The following is a 21,900-nucleotide window of genomic DNA, read 5'->3' on the forward strand; positions in this document are numbered from 1 at the left end:
TCCTATGGACACCTCTTCCCCTGCTTCCAGGCATGACCAGCAGAGGGCACCCTAAGAGCAGCTCAGCAGCTCTTGTAGCTGGGTTGAAATTTGCAATTTTCATAGTACCTTTAAAGACCCAGACCCCCGAGGTGTGGGGTTGGTGGGAGCTCAGTCTGGCTTTGGAAGTAAGATTAGTTGAGGAAGCAGGGTGCAGAGAGGTGGTGCGAAAGGGGAGGCCAAAGGGGAAATGTAGCCTAATGCCCAAGATCTCCAGATTTCTTTTTTTTTCATGCTAAAGAAGTTGTAAAACCCACTCTTTTGGGAGGACAAAGAAAATAAATGTAATATCTTTAATATTTTGCTTACTTCTAGCTGTTGTACTGCAAATAACAGTGACACCATTTGTTAACTTGGACTCTTCCCTGATGTTTTAATATTTTTCCTGCATATTAAATGTATCTCAAACACAGGGGCACTAGAGTTTTGGACAGCTGAGTTTTCTTAAAGAATAGAACCTAGCTTAGAGAAGAGTTATATATATTTATTATGTATATATACATATACACACACATATATATTTTTTTCTGTGCCTTCAGCAAAATAGTGAAGGTACAAATGTCCATAATTTCATAGTCTTTACTTTCTTTTTTTGCACAACCATTTGCACTTAATTTTTCTCTTCTCAATTTGTGTTCATTGTTTTTCAGCTACAAAATAAGCTTAAAACCGCAGGTTTTGGTGTACCTTCCGTGAGAGTACATGTTTATCTCAGCCTCCCTCCCCCCAGTGGCTCTGGGATAACGTCTGCTCACAAACCACACTCTGGTGTTGGAGACCCGGGACAGCGTAGCGTGTGCCAGAAGTAATGGGCAGTGCCTGCCATAGCAGTTGCCTAGACCAGCTGTGCTGTCAATCAAGTTAGAGCAAGGAGAAGGAGCACATCACCAGCAGAAGAGCGCCCACACTTGGAAGCCAGCATTTTTCTTAAGGGCTGCTCCTCATCGCCCTCCTTGACATCCTCTCTTCTACATACCTTCAATTTCAGCTTCTTGTAAACCCTTCTCTGTGACTCTCTCTTAGAGACTGGAAATTTCAACCACTATTCCTTTGATTTGCCCCAGTTCATCAAAGCAGCTGTTCACTTCACCAATGAGGCATTGATTTTCTGGTTCAAACATTTGTATTCCTTCTGGGAATAATTCATCTTCCCCTCTGCCATCTCCCCACATGCCCAATTCAGGTTGTGCTTTGTTCACAGTCTTTTTTGGATATTCCTCACTGACAGGTTTTTCTCCAGAGTCTTTTGAAGGAATCTGTGACACTTTCTCAGAAGACCTAAATTCTCCCGTCTACATATTTGGTTCTGGTTCCAACTTACATATTTTTTTTCTCATCACTACTCATTTAACTCTGGTGGCTGTTTGTTCTGAGTAAAGTTTACATCGTCTTTTTGTTTTAAGTTTGTTTGTTTATTTTTGAGAGAGCATGTGAGGGCAGTTGGGGAGGGCAGAGAGAGAGAAAGAGAGAATCCCGTGCTACCAGCACGGAGCCCAATAAGGGGCTCGCACTCAGGAAACTCATGAAATCATGATCTGAAGCCAAGAGTTGGATGCTTAACTGACTGAGACACCCAGGTGGCCCATGTGCTGTTTTAAAGTGATCTGTGTGACATCTGAAACAGTACTCCTGTGCTTGCTAGAAATGTATCTCCTCGTGGGCTTGCGTTCTTAGTTGCTGGGTTGCTTCTGAGCAGATCCTCACAAATATCTGAGCGCGCTGGTCTAGGTGATTTTCTGTGTGTGTCATCCTCTCACACTCAGACGTGGTGTGGCTATCCGCATTAATACAGTTTGTCCTGTGTTCCAGAAGATAACTTCTCAGTTACCAGTCTGCAAAATCTTAGGCAGGACAGAAGAGCATGGTGGTGACCAGCTGGGTGCAGTGGGTGCCAGCATAGAGCAGGTGTGCAAGGCACCGAGATAGAGGCCACGGGCCTTTGTGTCCCCTCAACCCACAGCCACCCGATCCATCAAATGAAGACAGCACGTCCTCTAAGCGTTATCCTAGAATTCAGTGGGATAACACTTGTATAGTGTTTTGACATTGCTTGGCCCCTAGTGACCAATAAAATTTGTTACTGTTGTTAATGTTATTGGTAATATTCATTGGTAATATTGGTAATATAATATGTTAATATAATATTGTTAATATTATGTTCATTCTTTAAAAATTTTTTTTGATGTTTATTTACTTCTGAGAGAGAGAGAGCATGAGTGAGGAAGGGGCAGAGACAGAGGGAGACACAGAATCTTAAACAGGCCCCAGGCTCTGAGCTGTCAGCACAGAGCCCAACGCGGGGCTCAAACTTGAGAACGGTGAGATCATGACCTAAGCCGAAGCCGGATACTCAACCAACTGAGCCACCCAGGCCCCCATGTTGTTATTGTTCTTATTTGTAATTACAGTGGGGAAGAACTCTAAAGAGAGCATTGCTCTACAGAGAAGATGTATTGGGAGGATGAATTTGTCAGATGGGGACGAGGATGGAAGACCACTTCAACTTGAAAGTCTTGGTGACTTGGCCTTGTGAATCATTTTTGCTTTCTGTGAATGGGTGTGTGTGCTTTTGTATCCATTTTGGGTGTTGGGACTTGGTGAGGGTCAACAGCCTAGGTGACCAGTACTTGCTGCTTCGTGGCACCTCTCATGAAGCTGAGAATGCCCAGCTCAGAATCTCTGTTTCTTTTCTACCATCTGACACTGAAATATAGGAATAAAGAAAGCATGTCCCTTAGGATGAAGCCAGAAAACCCCAAGCCCCGCCGGGGATGTTCAGGGTCAGGAAACACTGTCTGTGTGCCTTCTGACTCTTACCTCCGCTCCCCCTGAGTGGAGCCTCTGAGCTTTTTCTCTACAATGTGTGTCCACAGCCAGAGCATCCATGTTACCTGGGACTCATCAGAAATGCAGAATGTTGGGGTGCGCACAAACAATCTGCATGTTGACCCAGATGATTTGAGAAGCACCATCCCAGGCTATTGGTCCAGACCATACTTCCAGTACTGGAGATTTTTAGACAGGGGTTCACAGGATTTAGGGGATTGGTGAATGTGGATATGGAAAGAATATATCCTGATGGTCCGTAACCAAAATTTAGGATTTTTCATTTGAAAATGTAGACAAGACCATGGAATATTAACTGTATTTCTGATTTTGTTATTAGTGGATGTTGAGATATTTTCATATCACCTATGGTTTCTGCAGAAAAATCATTTATGCCCTGCTGAGGATTCTAAGTTATCAGACCTTCATTGTTTCTTGATATTTAATACATTCATAAAGAAGCATATTTTAGCACATTATGTTAGAAAATATTGTGATAACTTTTTTTTGGTAATTGGTTTCCTTTATAATTTTATGTATTTTATTCTAGGCATTTAAAGCCACTATTTAGGGGAGGAGGCTGTAGTCATCCTAAGCTACTTCTGTGGTCCATGGCACTGAAAACAAGGGAGGATTCCTGCCATAGAAGAAAAGAGAAATTTCCAGAGTATTGTGTTTTCTCAGGAAATTGTTCCTTTTTTGGCCTTTCTACCAGTGGAGGTTTGTTGTCCAAATGGGTGTAGAGGCACTTAGGAGCCTTTTTTGCATCTGCCAGCTGGTGGGAGGGGGTCGTCCTTCAGCCAGTGGTGGTCAGTTGTCTGCAGTTGGGCCAGGGTGAGAGTGCAAGAGAGAAGAGAGGGGCCGACTGTGGGGATAGGGCATTCAGGCTTCACTACCATATCCTCCTCCTTCAAAGATCAGAACAGAAATGTGGATCCTCAATTGTGTCACAGGACAGAACCTTATTCTTCAAATTCTGTGACTTCTTACCTGGAGTACAATATTAAAGGTCTATGCAAAGGTGGGGCGGCACTGTGAGGAGCTTTGTGGACCCACTCTTCAGTGAAACACACAAAACTAGAGAAACCTGTAAAAAAGCAACCTTCTAAGGTCTCTGGAAACTGTCCTAACAGCATGTAGCCAACGAGGAAACACTGATTCAAGAAAACCTAGTAAATGTGGCAAGAACAATGAGAGTGTGGCATTTGAGCCTTGACACTTTCTCCCTTTCCCCTCCCTCAGCTCAACTCAATGGAAGCTCCATCCCAGGTAGGTGTGGCTAAGAAGATGGGGCTCCTTCTCTTCTCTGCTCCCAGTCAAGGGTTACTATAGCTGACAAAGAGGGGCAGGCCACCAGTGTTTCCCATCTTCTCCAAGTTGAAGAGGTGCAATTCCTGGTGAGTGCAGCAGATGGATAGGGCCTCCCTTTACTATCCCCACCCAAAGGATGGAGGATCTACCCAGGTGTGGAAGCCAAGAATATTGGGTTCCCAATCACCCTACCCCAACTTGATCGTAGGGCAGATCTTTGATGCAGGGAGAGGCAAGCTAACAAGACCAGAGTCTACCACCTTGCCCAGCAATCAGAGTAGTGGCTCAGACAGTGTGCCCAGAAAAGGCAGTCTGTGCAGTAAAGAATTTGACCTTACACAAAAAGATGTCTGGCCTTTGCCCTTGCCTTCTAGGTAATTCTATGCCCTTGGAATATTATGCCTGATAGGAATGTTATTGTTTGCCTGGTGTCTCTGGGTCATACTGGATAGTCTGATAGTGTGATTTAGGATGGGGGCTGGCCACACCAGGAAGAGCAATAATGTGGCTTAGGGTGGGGACTCTGGGTGAGGCCTGGGGAGGTTGGAGACGGAGATCAGCCATATGGGCAATCACTTATGCCTATGTAATGAAGCCCCAGTAAAACTCTGAAGAGTGAAGCTTGGTTTGTCAATACTCATGCATATTATCACACACTGATGGTAGGAAAGTCAAGTGTCCTGACTCCATGAAAAAAATAATGGAAGTTCCACATTTGGTAGACACTACTCTACGCTCTCTCTTAGCCCTTGCGGCTTTGTGATGGAATGCTATTGTGCAATTTGGTTTTTTAGGGATACTGAAAATTACTTGAGGTTGGTAATTTCTTTTTTTCAGAAACTCCGTAGGACATTGGGGACTTCTGTTTGGGGCAACTCGTCTAGACTGACTTGTTCATGCATTCCTGTCTTAAACTTGTGATATTGGCATGGTATTGGCTTGACAATCAGGGAGTGGATAGTGTTAACATGTACGTAGTTTTGAACGGAATGGTCAAGTACTGTGCATTTTATCTAGGAAACCAATTGAGATTGCTGACATCTAGATGACTTGCATTTTCCAACTGCGATATTATTCTCTTTTTATGGTTGTATAAGAAGGCAATAGTTGTGTGAGGGTGGCTTCTGGAATCAGATGGCCTGTGTTTACATCCTAGTTCTGTCAATTTTAAAACACAGATTTATTGAGGTATTATTTAAATACCATAAAATTAACCAGTAAGTGTTTAATGATTTTTTGGTAAGTATATAGAGTTGTGCAACCATCACCAAATAATTTGAGAATGTATCCATCACCCCAGAAAGAGCCTTTATCCCATTTCCAGTCAATCTCCAATCATACTCCTAGCCCTAGACAACCACTAAGCTGCTTTGTTTATTTAAAAAAAAATTAATGTTGATTTATTTTTGAGAGAGAGAGAGAGCGCACAAGCGAGGGAGGGGCACAGAGAGAGGTAGATGCAGAATCCAAAGAAGGCTCCAGGTTCTGAGCTGCTAGCACAGAGCCCACCACAGGGTTCAAACCCAGGAACCACAAGATCATGAACTGAGCCAAAGTCAGATGCTTAACCGACCAAGCCACTCAGGTGCCTCAAACCTACTTGGTTAATAGTGCATGTCAAAAACATTTGCCAGTTAATGAACCACCACTAGGACATGAGGGAGGAGTTCAGTTTTATTGCATCCTCATGAGTACTGAGCCACAGGTTCAAGTTCTCCCTACTAATCTGCATATATGTAGTATTTTATTCACTTAATTTGCATTTCTAATGATATAGGAGGTTAAATATTATCCCACACATTTGCATACTCATTGTATTTTTTCTGTATTCAATTTTCTATTTATATCTTTAACCTCAAGATGTTCTTTGACTTTTGGTTTTAACATTATATCTTGAATCTGGAGCCCCCTCTCAGCCCCTATCTGGGCCAGGCCTTAGGCATTTGAGTTTTTGATCCTAGTTCCAGAGGCCAGTTTTCAAACTATTTGTTTCCATCCTATGCAGAGTTGCTAGATATGTATGACAGGGAAATGTTTTATTACTAATTATTGAGCTTTAAAAATAATGTATTTTTGGGGGGGTGCCCGGGGCGCTCAGTTGGTTGGGCATCAGACTCATGTTTTCAGCTCAGGTCATGCATGATCTCATAGTGGTGGGGTCTGGGTTTGAGCCCCACATTAGGCTTTGTGCTGTGCATGGAGCCTACTTGGGATTCCCTTTCTCCCTCTCTCTTCCCTTCCCTAGCTTGTGCATGCTCTCTCTCTCTCTCTCAAAATAAACAAATATTAAAAAATAACTTATTTATAGATGCACCTCTGTGGCTCAGTCGGTTAAGCGTCTGACTTTGGCTCAGGTTATGATCTCACTTTTTGTGAGATTTGTAAGGTTTGTGAGTTCAAGCCCTGAATTGAGCTCTGTGCTGACAGTTCAGAACCTGCTTCAGATTCTGCCTCACTCTCTCTCTCTGCCCCTTCCCCGCTTGCACTCTCTCTCTCAAAAATAAATAAATAAACATTTAAAAATGATTTATTTGTAGAAAACAGATTGGTGGTTGCTAGAAGGGTGGGGGTGGCGGTGGGTGATATGGGTGAAGGAGATCAAAAGGTACAAACTTCCGGTTATAAGATAAATAAATCTTGAGATTCGCAGAGCCCGATGTAGGTGTCAAATTCACAAACTGCTAGATCATAATTTGAGCCAAAGTTGGATGCTTAACTGACTGAGCCCTTTGAACCTTTGAGCCCTTTGAACTTTAACCCAGGTGCCCTTTGAAAAAAAAATTTTTTTTAAAGCAATGAACTCTTTTTTTTTAATATTTTATTTTCTGAGAGAGAGAGAGAGAGAGAGAGAGAGTGTGAACAGAGGAAGGTCAGAGAGAGAGGGAGACACAGAATCCGAAGCAGGCTCCAGGCTCTGAGATAGCTGTCAGCACAGAGCCAGACGTGGGGCTGGAACCCACGAACCATGAGATCATGACCTGAGCTGAAGTCGGACACTTAACCAACGAGCCACACAGGCGCCCCAATATTTTTTAATATTGAGAAGTAAAGGTGAGAACTTTCATTTAAAATCAAGCACACAACTCAACAGTAGCCAAAACATGGAAAGAGCCTAAGTGTCCATCAACGGACGAATCAAGAAGATGTGGTTTATACGATGGAATACTACATGGCAATGAGACAGAATGAAATCTGGCCATGTGTAGCAACATGGATGGAACTTGAGGGTGTTATGCTGAGTGAAATAAGTCAGGCAGAGAAGGACAGATACCATATGTTTGCGTGTATAGGAGGATTAGGAGGAACTTAACAGAGGACCATGGGGGAGAAGAAAGGGAAAAATAGTTGGGGAGAGGGAGAGAGGCAAACCATGAGAGACTCTTGAATGCTGAGAACAAATTGAGGGCTGATGGGGGTAGGGGAGAGAGGAAGGGGTTGATGGGCATGGAAGAGGGCACTTGTTGGGATGAGGACTGGGTGTTATATGGAAACCAACTTGACAATAAACTATTAAACTATTAAAAAAATAAATAAAAGCAAGCACACAGGTGAGCTGCTACTTCCATTTCTGGTAATATGGAAGGCTAAGTTACCCACCCCCTCAACTCCCCCACCTGTTAATTGCAGGATAATATTTGTTTAAAATTGAAGTTTAATTTACATGCAATAATTACACAGTCCTTAAATGCACAGTACAATGAGTTTTAATAATAGCATACTCCCATGAAATACATACACTTATCAAAATATAAGTGTATCAAAATATAGAACATCTTCATCAACCCAGAAAAGTTCCTTATGACCCTAACCAGTCAACCCTGCACTTCTACTAAGAAACCAATGTTCTGATTTATTTTACTGAAGATTAGATTTGCCTGTTCTTGAACTTCTTATAAATGGCATAAATATAGTATGTACATGTGGTAGATAGCTTCCAATGTGGGGCTCAATGATCCCTACCTCATTATATTTACATCTTTGTGTAATCTCCCTTTGAATGTGACTGGAATGTGGGCTTGCTTCTCATGCATAGAATACACCAAAAGTGATGTGATTTCCTTCCAAGACTTGATCACAGAAGAGTGTGGCTTCTATCTTTCTCTCTCTGACTCTTCTCACTTGCCTGATCTGGTGAAGCAAGCTGCCATTTTGTGAGCTGCCTTATGGAGAGGCCCACCTGCCAAGGAACAGCTGTGTGTGTGTACTTACCCTAGCAACAAAAATGAGTGAACTTGGAATGCATTTTTTTTTCTGAGCTGAGCCTTGATATGACTGCCGCCATGGCTGTACTTTGATTGCAGCCTGTGAAAGACCTTGAGCCAGAGACACCCAGCCAATGCATGCTTGGGTTCCTAATCCACATAAACCATGAGATAATAAGTAGTGTTGTAAGGCACTAAGTTTTGGCTTAATTTCCCTACAAAATAGATAACTAGTGCAGTACTTTTTGATGTCTGGTTTCTTTTGTTCAACAAAATGTCTGATTTTTACTCTTGTTTGTGGGTATAGGAGGACATATTCTTAAAAGTCTTATTAAAAGTCTTAAAGTCTTATTAAAAGTCTTATTAAAAGCATCAAAAGCTACCAAGACATCAAGATATTCCAGTGTAAGAGTAAGCTTCAGTCTAGAGGAGTATATTGAGCACTGAAACCACATTAGCTAAATGGAGTGATTTGAGTCTCAGTTTTGATTGTCTGGGGACAAAAACTGACTCAAGAAGCATCTGGCATAAGAACATCTCTCTATAAAGCTGGGATCCCAAAAGGCTTTTTACTGGCTCAGGTAATGGGTGATCCAGAAGAATAGGGAATATAGTCAATAATATTGTAATAACTTTTTTGAAAAAATTTTTAAAAATGTTTTTAAGTCTATTTATTTTGGGAGAGACAGTACAAGTGGGTGAGGGGCAGAAAGAAAGGAAGACAGAGAATCCCAAGCAGGCTCCACATTTGCCAGTGCAGAGCCCGAGGTGGGGCTCAATCCCATGAACCATGAGATCATGACCTGAACCGAAACCAAGAGTTGGATGCTTACCTGACTGAGCCACAGAGGTACCCCAAAAATATTGTAATAACTTTATATGGCAATGGATGGTAACTGCACTTACCATGGTGCAATGAGTAATTTATAAAATTGTCAAATTACTATATTGTACACCTGAAATTAATATGACATTGTATGTAAACTATAGCCCAGTTTAAAAAAGGACAGACTTAAGACTTTCCTGAGTGAACTTTCTTTTGTTAATTTGTCTTTGAAGCCGTGTAAATGTTTTACACATTTATAAGATAAAGTTAAGTCACAAAGAATTAAAAAAGATCCAATTTCTGGAAAAAATGAAAGCAAAAAATATATATATATTTATACCCCAGAGGAGAAAGCCAATATGTAAAGAATCAAGATTTTCAGTGTCAGAGAAAAGTGATCCAAATATAAAATCAAAGATATTAAGTAAAACTCATATAATCCCAACTTTGACTCATGAAGTATATTCACTTAAAAGTTTCCCAGTTCTACCCTGGAAGGGTTAGAACTAATGACAAATTAATAACAATGGATACTCATTTTTCACTAAAAGGTCAGGCTCCTTTGAGAGAAGGCAGATTCCATGTCTGAAAAAGGAACTAGACAAGATGTCATTCTAGAAAAACACGGACACTTGCAAAGACTGCTGGGGTCTTGTCAGTCTTGCCCAAAGAACCGAAGAGTGAACTCGAAGAGTCCCCACTGGCCAAAGTTGGGCCACTTTGAGCACTGATAAGAATAATAACTACAAAGGATTGAAACAAATTTAAAAATCCCCAAAAACAAAAACAAAAACCACAAAAAATAACCAACCAGGTCTTTGGCCCACCTTGTAGGATACCAGGGAACCAACTCATTACTTTGAAATAAATAAATAAAGAGAAAGAATCAAGCATTTACTTCACCTTTTCTGTGTTAACTATACTTCAGTATTTAGTGTAGGACGTACTGTAGCTCAGTTTTTTTTAGAACAATGAAAGAAAAACTACAGAATTAAAATATCACCGTTTTGCACCTCAGAATTAAAGAATGGATCTAGGGGTACCTGGGTGTCCCAGTTAGTTAAGTGTTGACCCTTGGTTCCAGTTTAGGTCATGATCTCATGGTTTCAGGGGTTTGGGCCTTGCACAGGGCTCTGTGCTCACACTGGGGAGGCTGCTTGGGATTCTCTGTCTCCCTCTCTTTCTGCCCCTCTCCTACTTGTGCTGTCTCTCTCTTTCTCAAAATAAATTAAAAAAAGAAAAACTGGATCTAGGCACTGATAATCAGTGACTACTAGTATCAGAAAAAGAGACAACCAGACATCACATACCTCCTCTAGAAATACACAGCACTGCATATGAAGAAGAGTTACCAAAAAATTGAACTCTAAATCTTATCAAGTCTTTAGGGCAGGAGTGGCAAACTATGGCCTGTAGTCCAAATCTGGCCCACTGACTGCTTTTGTAAATTACATTTTATTGGAACACATTCAATAGTTTTTTTGTTTTTTGTTTGCTTGTTTCTGGTTTTCAGAAAAAGAAAAGTTTATTTATTAAGTACTTAAAAATTTTTTAATGTTTATTTATTTTTAATGTAATATATAATAAACATACAATAAGTAAAATATATATTTATGTATCATATATGTATATTTTATATACATATTGGCGTATATGTTTTTTTTGAAAGTTTTAGTCCCCATTTTATGTGTGAGCAAGCTTCGTCTCAGAGTGATTCAGTAACTTGCTCAGAGAAGGATCTCTCCCAATGGGAAGGTCTGGAAAGTTTTAATAAAGGAAATATCAATTCAGCTAGTTCTTTAAGGTTTGGTGGAATTTTAATTCACATTTACGATTTTTGGTTACAAAAATAGTACATGTTCTTTGTGGAGATTTAAAAAGTATAAAAAAGCCCAAACATGTAAGTTAAAAAAAAGAAGCCCTTAAATCCACCATCTCAATAGAAAAACATTGTTAACATTTTGGTATATATCCTTATAATTTCTTTTCTACTAATCATCACATCTAAATGAACTGTTGGGACTACTACTACATGGTCTTCTATAATGTTATTTTATTTAAAAATTTTTTTAATGTTTTATTTATTTCTAGGAGAGAGAGAGAGAGAGACAGCGTGAGCAGGGGAGGGTCAGAGAGAGAGGGAGTCACAGACTGAAACAGGCTCCAGGTTCTGAGCTGGCAGTCAGCACAGAGCCCGACACGGGGCTCGAACCCACGAACTGCGAGATCACGACCTAAGCGAAAGTCGGACGCTTAACCGACTAAGCCACCCAGGCGCCCCAATGTTATTTTATTTAAACTTCACAGTAACTCTCCATAGTAAGAAGCATTATCAATCCCATTTTATAAGAATGACTTGAGAGACAGAAAGTTTAGCTTGTCCAAGTCACATGACAGAGCCAAAATTCACATCTAGAATGTCTTTCTCAGAGTCCATGGCTTCCTCCCAGCTGCCTCCCAGACCATGAGCTGTGCCATGGAGATGGCAGGGCATGGAAAGGAAGGAATCACTGGGAGGGGTTGGTTCTAAGATTGGATTTGGTGACTGCTTCTATCTAGGGCATAAAGGAAAAGGGAGAAATTTCCAAAGGACTCTAATTTTTCTAGGCTGGGTATCTGGGAGAAAGAAGGCTAGTCCCACAATTGGTGCTGATTTCACAGTCTGTTTAATAATACATGTAATCTCTGCTAGGCAAAAATTATTTCTTTAATTCAGACTCACCTCTAACTAAAGGCTCTACTAACCCTGTGATTCAGTGAAGTTTTATCAAATTTGCAGTCACCGGACATTCTGCACTAAGATAACCTGGCCCTGGTTGAAAATCTTGTGAGAGCCAACATGGAGGCTGGAGCACCTTGTTTGTGCAAGCCTAGGCCTACCCACACTGTGCCTTCCCATCATGGCTATGCTGTACTCAGTGGGGCATCTTGACCAGGCACCAGGCTAAATGTAGTCAAACAAAATGGTCTCCTCCCCATGTGGACCTTATTTCTGCCCTAGCAGAAATGGGTGGGGAACAACAACTTTTTGCTAAAAGAAATGAAGAAATCAAAACATTAAATGTACTTCTTCCCTAGCCAGCATGTGTCAGTCTTATATCACCTATATAATAGTGATATTATTTGTTAGAACAGCAAAAACAGAGAGTTTTTGGAAAGCCCAGAAATGTCGTTTGGAATTTGGTCCCTAGAGTTCCAACACTGAAAGAAGGGAAAGAAACATGGGTGTGTAAGAGTCAGGAATGTTATCCTCTGATTCCAGCCTCTAGCCCCAAGCCATACCTTGTCCCACAGACAAGGAAATGGAGCCCTGCAGACAACAGTGGGAGAGGGATTTTGATACTGTTGGGGAGGAAAAAGTTTCCCTCTGCCCTTTGAATTCTGTTAACTGAACCAAGAAGACATGAGGCACCTAGGTGGCTTAGTCGATTAAGCATCCGACTCTTGATTTCAGCTCAGGTCATGATCTCATGGCTCATGTGTTTGAGCCCCACTCTGCACTGTCAGTGCAGAGCCTGCTTGGGATTCTCTCTCTCCCTCTCCCTGCTCCTCTCCTGCTCACGCTCGGTCTCTTTCTCTCAAAATAAATAAATAAACTTAAAAAAATTGACATGACACATTAACAAGAGAAAATCAAATTTAGTTCTGTATGTATGGGGAAATATAGACATGAGAGTCCAAAGACTGTCGGGCAAAATTAGTCATATATGCCATCCTGAACTAAGAAGAGGGTAGAGGTCTAGGACTACAGAGGGAAGGAATGCAATTCACAAGAAGAGTAATTGATTGGCAAACCAAATATTTGCTGTGGCCACTCAGAAACAATGGGACATAGAGAGAACTTTGATTGAATATGCCCCACTAGGTTTCTCCTTGTCTACCAAACCTAATTCATATCATGATATACTTCTCTGTGGTGACACCTCACCTTCTGGAGCAAGTCTTCTATCTAAATTCTTCTAGGCAGAGTGGGGAGGGGGAGGTCAAAGTTTCTTTCTGAGGCTTTTGGGCCTTGATTATTTTCTGCTCAGCATAATCTACATGCCAAAGTGAACCATCTTGGAGCAGCCTATCCTTGGTCTCCCTCTGCAAGACAAAGAAGGAGGAGCAGGCACATGTATGTTATCACCCTTGGGATCCTTGAACCCTTTGAAGGTCTATCTGACAAATTTATCTTTGACCAAGAAAACAATGATTCATTGGTCAAACACTTCCAGTTCAACTACTGACTGGACACACAGCATCCAGTTGCACCCTCCTCACTCCCCAAGCCCAACATAATTTGTTTTGTTCCTTTTTCCTCTCAGATTTTCTAAACCTTACCACTTTCAAGAAATTCACCCTCAGGGCACTAATTTTTACATAATTGTTTATTCTTTGTATTACTTCAGGAAAGCTTGTTCTCCATTTTTGGATGATGTACATCCATAGAAAGCATTAGCTTTGCCCTCTTTGACTGAAAGCTTTGCCACAAAGTCAAATTCCCTTCAAGTGTCTCTAGTACGAAACTTCCTGTAATCCTTTTCCCTAAAACATACCACAAATCACTAGCACAGATGCTTTGGAGAGAAGACCAGGCCCTTATACATATCCTATAGAGAGCCTTCTTCAGGCTTCACATCTATTTCTTCCTCTAAATTACCTCAGGTTCTGATTCCTCTTTGCTCTCTCCTAAATACCTTATCACATTATATGCAAACTGTTGTATCCTCTATTATGTACTGGGATAGATAAAACACCCAAATAAACATTTGAATAACAGGGTGAATATAAATAAATCTCCTTCCATCTTCTCCCTTTTCATTCTGTTTTTCTGATATCCTCATTTCATGGGCTTCCAGTTGAGGTCTATACTTGGTCTCTGAGACTTTGCAATTTTCCCTGTATCTGTATCAGTGTATATCACGTCTTCATCAAAAAGTTCTTAAACAGGATAAACTTCATGGCACCCATATTATTTCTCATTCAGTAGTAAATATTTATTGACTACCTACTATGTTCCAGGCACTGTTCTGACAAAAGAGATAAAGTCTCAGTCCAATGGAGCATCAGCAGGAGATTAACAATAAGTAAATAGATAAACCAGTAAATAATATACTCAGAAGAAAAATGGAGCAGAGTCATGGAAAAGAGTGATGGGAGGGAGGCTTGGCTTGGCCTTTTACCAAACCTTAGCAAAAATAGTTACTTTTGTCTTCATATTCATTAAATGTCTAAGCCTATTTCTCCATTGGCAACAGATGTGAATGCACTGAATTTTTTAATTTTTAAAAGATGTTTATTTATTTTTGAGAGACAGTGCATGAGCAGGGGAGGGTCAGAGAGAGAGAGAAAGAGAGACACAAAATCTGAAGCAGGCTCCAGGCTCTGTCAGCTGTCCACACAGAGCCTGATGTGTGGCTTGAACTCATGACCTGTGAGATTGTGATCTGAGCTGAAGTTGGATACTCAACTGACTGAGCCACCCAGGCACCACCCCATGTGTGGATGCACTGAGATAACTGATCAACAACACCTGCTTTTGCCAACCAACTCTCAAATGGGAAGAGTAATAATGTTCACCTTATGAGGATTAAACAAGAAATGTAGTCCTTGTAAAGCACTTAATGCAGTGTCTGATACAAAAAACATACTAAATACAGGGTAGCCAGAAAAAATGGGAAGGAAGGGGGAGCCACCATTGTCAAAGTCCATCTCTTTTGCGCGAATTTTAGCTTATACTCCACGTTATTTGTGCTTTCTTCAGGCAGCTTGTAGCTTTATGAGGAATTAACCCTTGAACTGAGAAGTTGCTCCAGATAATGATCTTGGCTGAAAGTGATATGATCAACAAATGACACAGTTTAGAGAGGAATGTAGGATGAACTTGATAGTGGGCGGTATGTCTCACTTTCCTCCCTGGGTCTCCTCTTTACCCATAGGAACTCACTGGTCACCTGACATAAAGGCAAACCTGGAATTGAGGGAAGTTATAGTCCATGGGGCAACCTTGATCAATAGGCATTAGGGCCAATACATAAACCCACTTTGCTTCTGTATTTATGGAAGAAGAGGCTGCAGTGCATTCTATGGCTTCCTGGAGACTTTCCCATCCCAGGATGGAACCATAGCAATGATCAGCTGAAGGACACATCTGTCTCTTTCCATCTCTCTCTGTTTAATCTCCTGGTCCCTACCTAAGTCCTGCTCATTGGAATCAGTTTCCAAAATAATTATCTTCACAAGGCCTTCATATCAGGAAAAACTCAGACTAAGACAGTCTATTTATGTGCTGGTCTTGCCTTTTAGATTCTCTCTCTCAATATTTATATATAAATTATATATGTTCATATTCATATACATATGAAATTATTCATAGTCTCTTTGCTTTTTCATAGCTCCTACAAGTTTTTTTAATCTGAGTATAGTTGACACACATGGTACATTAGTTTCAAGTGTACAACACAGTGATTTCACAACTCTATACCATATGCTATGCTCACAAGTGTAGCTACCATCTGTCACCCTACAAAACTATTATAGGACCATTGACTATGTTCTCTCTGCTGTGCCTTTTGTCCTTGTGATTTATTCATTCTGTAACTGGAAGTCTGTGTTTCCCACTCCCCTTCACCCACTTTCCCCATACTCCCACCCCTCTCCCCTCTGGCAGCCATCAGTTTGTTGTATTTATGGGTCTGTTTCTCTGTTTGTTGGTTTATTCATTTGTTTTGTTTTACAGATTCCACATATAGGTGAAATAATACAGTATTTTTCTTTCTCTCTCTGACTTATTTCACTTAACATACTCTCTAGGTCCATCCATATTATCCCAAATGGCATGATCTCATCCTTTAAAACATATTTTTAATTTTAATTTTATTTTTGAGAGAGAGAGAGACAGAGTGTGAGTGGGAGAGGGGCAGAGAGAGAGGAAGACAAGAATCTGAAGCAGGTTCCAGGCTCTGAGCTGTCAGCACGGAGCCCGACATGGGGCTCGAACCCACAAACTGGGAAATCATGACCTGAGCTGAAGTCAAACCCTTAACTGACTGAGCCACCAGGTTCCCTAAGAAATTTTTAAGAAGAGTGGGAGAGGGTACTTATAGCAAACACATCAACTTAATGTAAAGTGGAGGCCTTTAAGAAAAATCCTGATTCAAAAGTCAACTTAAAAATATGTATGAACAATCAGAGATGTTTAAGTATTGACCGAATATTTCATAGTACCAGAGAATTACTATTAATTGTTCAGTTGTAATAACAGCATTGCTTTTATGTTATTCTTTTGAAGAGTCTTGCTGTTATGGGGTGGGGAGTGTAAGGAAAGTGGGTATATACAAAGTAACAATTGCCAATGAAGTGAGAGTTAATTTCTGGTACACAAAACACAGTAAATAAAGGGTATTTATTTAATATGCTAAGTTACATTATAGTTACCTATAGCATATGGGTAAATGGGAGTTAATTAAATTAGTCTCCTACTTTTGTATATTTTTGCTATTTTTCTTAAATAAACTTTTACAAATGCAAGAATTTTAGGAGAAATTATAAAAAATGTATTGAGCAACACTAAGATGGACATTAAGAAGACCCAAATGGAGACATAGACCATGTTTATAGTTGAAAGACTCAATATTGCGAAAATGTCAATTCTTCCTAAATTGAGTCACAGTAAGGCTCACCTCAGTGAGCTCTGCAGCACCTCACATTTGTCAGTATCCCCATGGGGATTCATGTCCCAGGCAGCAATTCCCTGCGAATCAGTCTTATCCTCTTGACTGTGAAGATCTCCATCTCAGGCAACCCAGAGAACTTCTTCACCATCCAGTTGACTGCAATCACACTCTTTCCAGTGAGTCCTGAAACCCAGCCTTGGGTTCACATTCGTTTGTTCCTTAGATAATTTCCTTTAGCCCTAGGGTCTTTGAGTTCTTTTTTGTGATCTTTTAGAAGGTAGTTCCCTATAAGTAGTTAGTAATTTAATAGTCCCTGTTCAAACTGCTGTGTGGTTTGTGTCTTCTGAGTGGACTTGACTGATACACTAGTAGAATTGAAGTTGTACATACATATAATACGTGGGACTCAGGCATCATGTGTGTGTGTATGTGTGTGTGTATGTGTGTGTGTGTGAGAGAGAGAGAGAGAGACAGAGACAGAGAACGGGAGGAACTTCCACATGTATAATAAAGTATATATACAAGAATATCCACAGCAGCGTTGTTCAGCATAATCTAAAACTGAAAACAAATCCAGTCTTCTGTCAGTAGGAGACAGACTGGTTGCAGTATGTGAGAAAAGGGAGGAGTCAAGGATATTTCCAAGATTTCCAACTTGAACAGTTGGAAGATGAGAATTGCCATTCTCTGAGATAGGAAAGTCTGTAAAAGGAGCAGTTTTCACATAAGGAGATAATCTCAGAAGCCAGTTTTATCCATATTAATTTGAGATGTCTATTAGACATTCAAATGAAGGTGTCAAGTAGGCAGTTGGATATGCAAGTCTGGATGACCAGCCTGGGTTACCACTGAAATTACACATTTGGAGGTCCTCTGCATAGAGAGGGAGTTCTTAAAGTCCTTAAAGCCAAGCAATTGACTTAATGTCACCAAATAAGTGAGCATGGTTAGGAAAGAGAAGAGGGCCAAGGACTGAGCTTTGGGACAGTCTTCTTGGATGACTATTGTCTCCTCACTCCCCCTGCTTTGGTCATGCTCACCCTCCATCCCCACCCTCAAAAGGTCATCGTTAGCATCCAGAGTGACCTTCTAAAAGCATGATTCACGTTATATGACTCTATTGCCTGAGTCTCTTCAGTTGTCTTCCTGTTGCATATAGACTAAAGTTCAAACTCCTCACCAAGAGAATCTGGTTCCTCCCCAGGCCTCCACCTTACTTGATTCTTTCCCTGATCTCTACAGACTGTTCCTTCTGCTATGTAGTGCTATTTATTCCTCAAATACATGGATTTTCCTCAGGGCATTTGTGCTAGCTCTTCCTTCAACCTAGATGAGTAACCTCATTTTCGTGAGGCTAGTGCTACCTCTTATTCAAATTTTGGCTGGCAATGCCACCTCTTCATAGAATCCCTTCCTGAACACACTCTCTGAAGTAATTGTCAACTAGTTGCTTGAACAGGTCACTCAATAGCACTTTTTCATGGCACTGATATCTGACATTATCATATTTGCATATTGTCTGTCTCCCTTATTAGAATCTCATCTCCCCCACAGCAGTGACATGGTCTTGTTTATTATTATATATTCTCAACACCTTGAACAGCAATGCTACCTGGTAGACAGTCAATAAATATTTGTTGAATAAATAAATGCATTACTTTATTGATTCTGTAGCCTTTTTAGCAGCCTTTTTAGCTTCCAAATTCAGGAGAGAACCTGGGCGGCCATTTTTTCTTTGTCCCGGCTTTATCTTTCTTCATGCCCTTTTGCTTCTTCACTAGCTCCCACGTGGTCATAAAAGCCCAACAGTGCTGTTAAAAATATTAGAAAAAATACTTTATTCCAAAGTCCTGTGAATCAGAGGATTGTGTAAAGAAGCTACTCTAATCTAAATGTCTCCACACAGTGGAATGCAGCTGGTGACTCCAAAGGGTGACTGACACGCCTCCAGAGCAGCCACGCCCTCGGAGGGCTGTGGAGAGGCCCGGTGAGGTCTGAAACTGGTCCAGTGCAGTCATGGGGGTAGCTCTGGAACAGTTCTTCATTTTTGTAGGGTTGCTGGTGTGTCTGGTGTACCTGGTGAAGTGTGTCAGATTCTCCAAATGTATTTTTCGGCACTTCTGGAAAGTTTTGCCAAGGTCTTTCTTGAAGTCAATGGGACAGTGGGCAGGTAAAGACAACTTTCCATCTCTTATTTCTTGTTGTTCCTGCTTATGATTACATATGTCTCAAAACATGAATTGCATCTTTTCCTTTTGAGAGCAAAGATATAATTCCTTTGGGTGACTTTTATTTGGGTGCCTGGAAAGCAAGAGTGAAATCTGAATTCCTTAAGAAAAAACCAGGTGTGGTGCACAAGGAGAATTAACTGGAAGAATGCCACTCAATTCTCACCTCTGTGCTTGCCCTCTCAACCTTATTAGTTGGTTTGTTCCCTTATTGGAGTTTCTGGTGATATAAATAATAAATGCTACAGAAATTTCTGCATCCTTTTCTCCAGATTTTTGAAGGCCCAGGATACTACCACACCCCTTTGTGGAAGGGTGTCTCAAAATTTGGAAATACAAATTATTTTAATTCATTTTATTTAAAACATTTTTCTGAACGCTTTTATGAGGTAAAGTTATTACAAAATCAAAGTAACAAAGATTTCTATAGGGATACATTTTCTAGATGGTTAGATATGGAATCTGGGTCTGGTTTGTGTCCCAAGTAGATTAATCACTGCCTACTAATGGGATTTACCTCCGGGAACTACCACGCAGAATTTCAGCCCCATGACTGGGTTTAAGGTGAAAAACATGAGGCATGGTTTCAGCATCTCCTTGAATGAAGTGCTAAGGTTACATGAAGAAATCCAAGAAATCTAATGACTTAAAAAAAAAAAAAAGAAGAAGAAGAAATTTAAACAGCTTTAGAAGTACCATGCTAGGCTAAATAGGAGAGATTACAAACAACATTATAAAGCTATCAGATAAAATATAGGATACTGAGTTACATTGGAATTTCAGATAAACAAGGAAGAAGTTTTTAGTATATGACATCCCAATTATTATGTGGGACATACTTATACTAAAAAATTACTTTTTGTTTACCTGAAATTTAAATTTAGCTGAGCATGCTGTATCTTTATTTGTTGAAGCTGGCAACCATACAACCTAAGCAACAGAAATAAAAAAATTACCATATGAAAATTGTTTGGAATGAAAAATAGGTTTTTAACTATTGCATGTTATATTTGAAGTGTGTGTGTGTGTGTGTGTGTGTGTGTGTGTGTGTGTGTGTGTTGGTGAACACTCCTTCACTCTTGGGGCAGTATGCTATTTCCAGAGAACTTGCTAAATAGCTTGAACTTAAGTGTGCTGGATCAAAACGTCCTGCTCCACACAGATCCCAATGCCCACGCGCTTGGCGGGTGGATGGGGGTAGGGTGGTGCTTATAACTCCACACAGTGGCTGCCCATCAGTGGAGAGCAAAGCCCTTCTGAGAATACATACTCCAAAAGGAGTCACATGGGATCAGAGACCAGAGTATTTGTTGTTTCACATAAAAAAACATAATCTTGGGGCACCTGGGTGGCTCAGCTGGTTATGCGTCCCTCAGGTCATGATCTCACGGTTTTGTGAGTTTGAGCCCCACATCAGGCTCTGCTCACTGACCCTGTGAAGCCTGCTTAGGATTCTCCCTCTCTGTCTCTTCTCTCTCTGACCCTCTCTGTCTCTTCACTGCTAGTGCTCTCTCTGTCTCTCTCAAAATAAATAAATAAACTTTAAAAAAACCCCATAATCTTAATCTGTCCTTTGAGTCAATATTGAATAGAGTTATCACTAGCAAAAGTGAAATGTCTTTGGGCATAGGCAGGTATCTGGGAGAGAAGATAGAGCAAGAGCAAGAAGGGGAGCAAGAAGAAAATCCATGACTAAAGACCAAAATTTTCAACTTTTCAAAACTCTGTGGGTGATTAGAAAATTATGTCGCTGGTGTATCTTTATAGATTTGTGGCCCCAAATTCAGAGAGGCAGGTTTCAAACCCTGTTGTCATCATTTTTAGCAAGGTGACCTTGACTGAGTTATTTTCTCTCTCTCAGCTTTCTCCTCTCTAAACTAAGGAAAACATTGGTCCTTGCATTATGAGTTTGTTTTGAATATTAAATGAGATGATGCATCTAAAACACTTGCAACAGTGCATGGCAGAAAGTAAGCCCTCACTAGAGACCAGCCATTTATTGATGTTATTATCTTAACTATGTATTGGGTGACTTTGAAGTTTCCCATAATGGTCGGGGGTGAAGGTGAGGCAGAAGATAATCCTGAGCATGGCACCTGTCCCAAGAAGAGCAGGTAATATGCATGGATTCACCTTAAAGTACCCAAGTGAGCAGATAAAACCATTTGTAGTTATGAAAATGAGCATGCTCTGCCTATGTGTTTCTGGAAGCTTGTACAGTTTAGCTAACTGTATCTTTTCTTTCCAATAAGCTAAATGTATCTTCCTTCACACTTTTGGAAAGCATACCCTTCGATTGTTGTGTCAAGGTAAATTGCAGATCTGTAAACACTGAACAGTTTGAAATTGTGACATGCACATGAGTGAGGTTTGCCCCAGAGCTTAGTCATGAAATAAGTGTAATGTTAGACATAAAAGGACTAGAAGGTCCATCTGATTGTTATATGTTAGTCGATAGGTACACTGACTATGGATTCTTCAGGTGCCTTTATGTCATTGCATCCCCTTCTTGCATTTCTGTGTTTTTCTCTTTGTTAAGTTCCTTATCTCACAGGAGCTTTGAACGCTGTTCTCCTGGCGGGGGAGGGGGGGGGCGATGGGAAGAGGGAAGAACTCAACTTTTAGGAAGAACCTTGAAATGTCCTTACAGTGATAGTTGGGTGTGTGGGTAGAGAGATAATAGGGAAAACTGTTTGGGGTCTGAGTGAAATGTTCCCTGGCTGAGGTTCTTTGTTTCGTTTTGAAGGGTGTCTTCCACAGCTTCACCAACCTCTCCAAGAAAAACAAAAGTTTCATTTTGAACGTTTAGT

General features: G+C 40.6%; 1 protein-coding gene and 1 pseudogene across 5 annotated transcripts in view; one reads left to right on the plus strand and one right to left on the minus strand.

Annotated features, from left to right (window-relative positions):
• Positions 1 to 891: 891 nt before the first annotated feature.
• LOC120240824 lies at positions 892 to 18,880 on the minus strand (annotated as a pseudogene).
• HSD17B3 (hydroxysteroid 17-beta dehydrogenase 3) overlaps positions 18,855 to 21,900 on the plus strand; it is a 39,116-nt gene continuing 36,070 nt past the window's right edge. For 4 of the 5 annotated variants that reach the window (XM_039245695.1, XM_039245696.1, XM_039245697.1 and 1 more), the window contains exon 1: positions 18,855 to 19,032. In XM_039245695.1, the coding sequence (XP_039101626.1) occupies positions 18,879 to 19,032 (154 nt within the window). In that variant the 5' untranslated portion in view covers positions 18,855 to 18,878. The remainder of the gene's footprint in view (positions 19,033 to 21,900) is intronic. The other variant, XM_039245693.1, reaches the window with a different exon arrangement.

The sequence above is a fragment of the Hyaena hyaena genome, unplaced genomic scaffold, assembly GCF_003009895.1.
Source record: "Hyaena hyaena isolate Hyena2069 unplaced genomic scaffold, ASM300989v1 scaffold_269, whole genome shotgun sequence".
Taxonomy (NCBI): domain Eukaryota; kingdom Metazoa; phylum Chordata; class Mammalia; order Carnivora; family Hyaenidae; genus Hyaena; species Hyaena hyaena.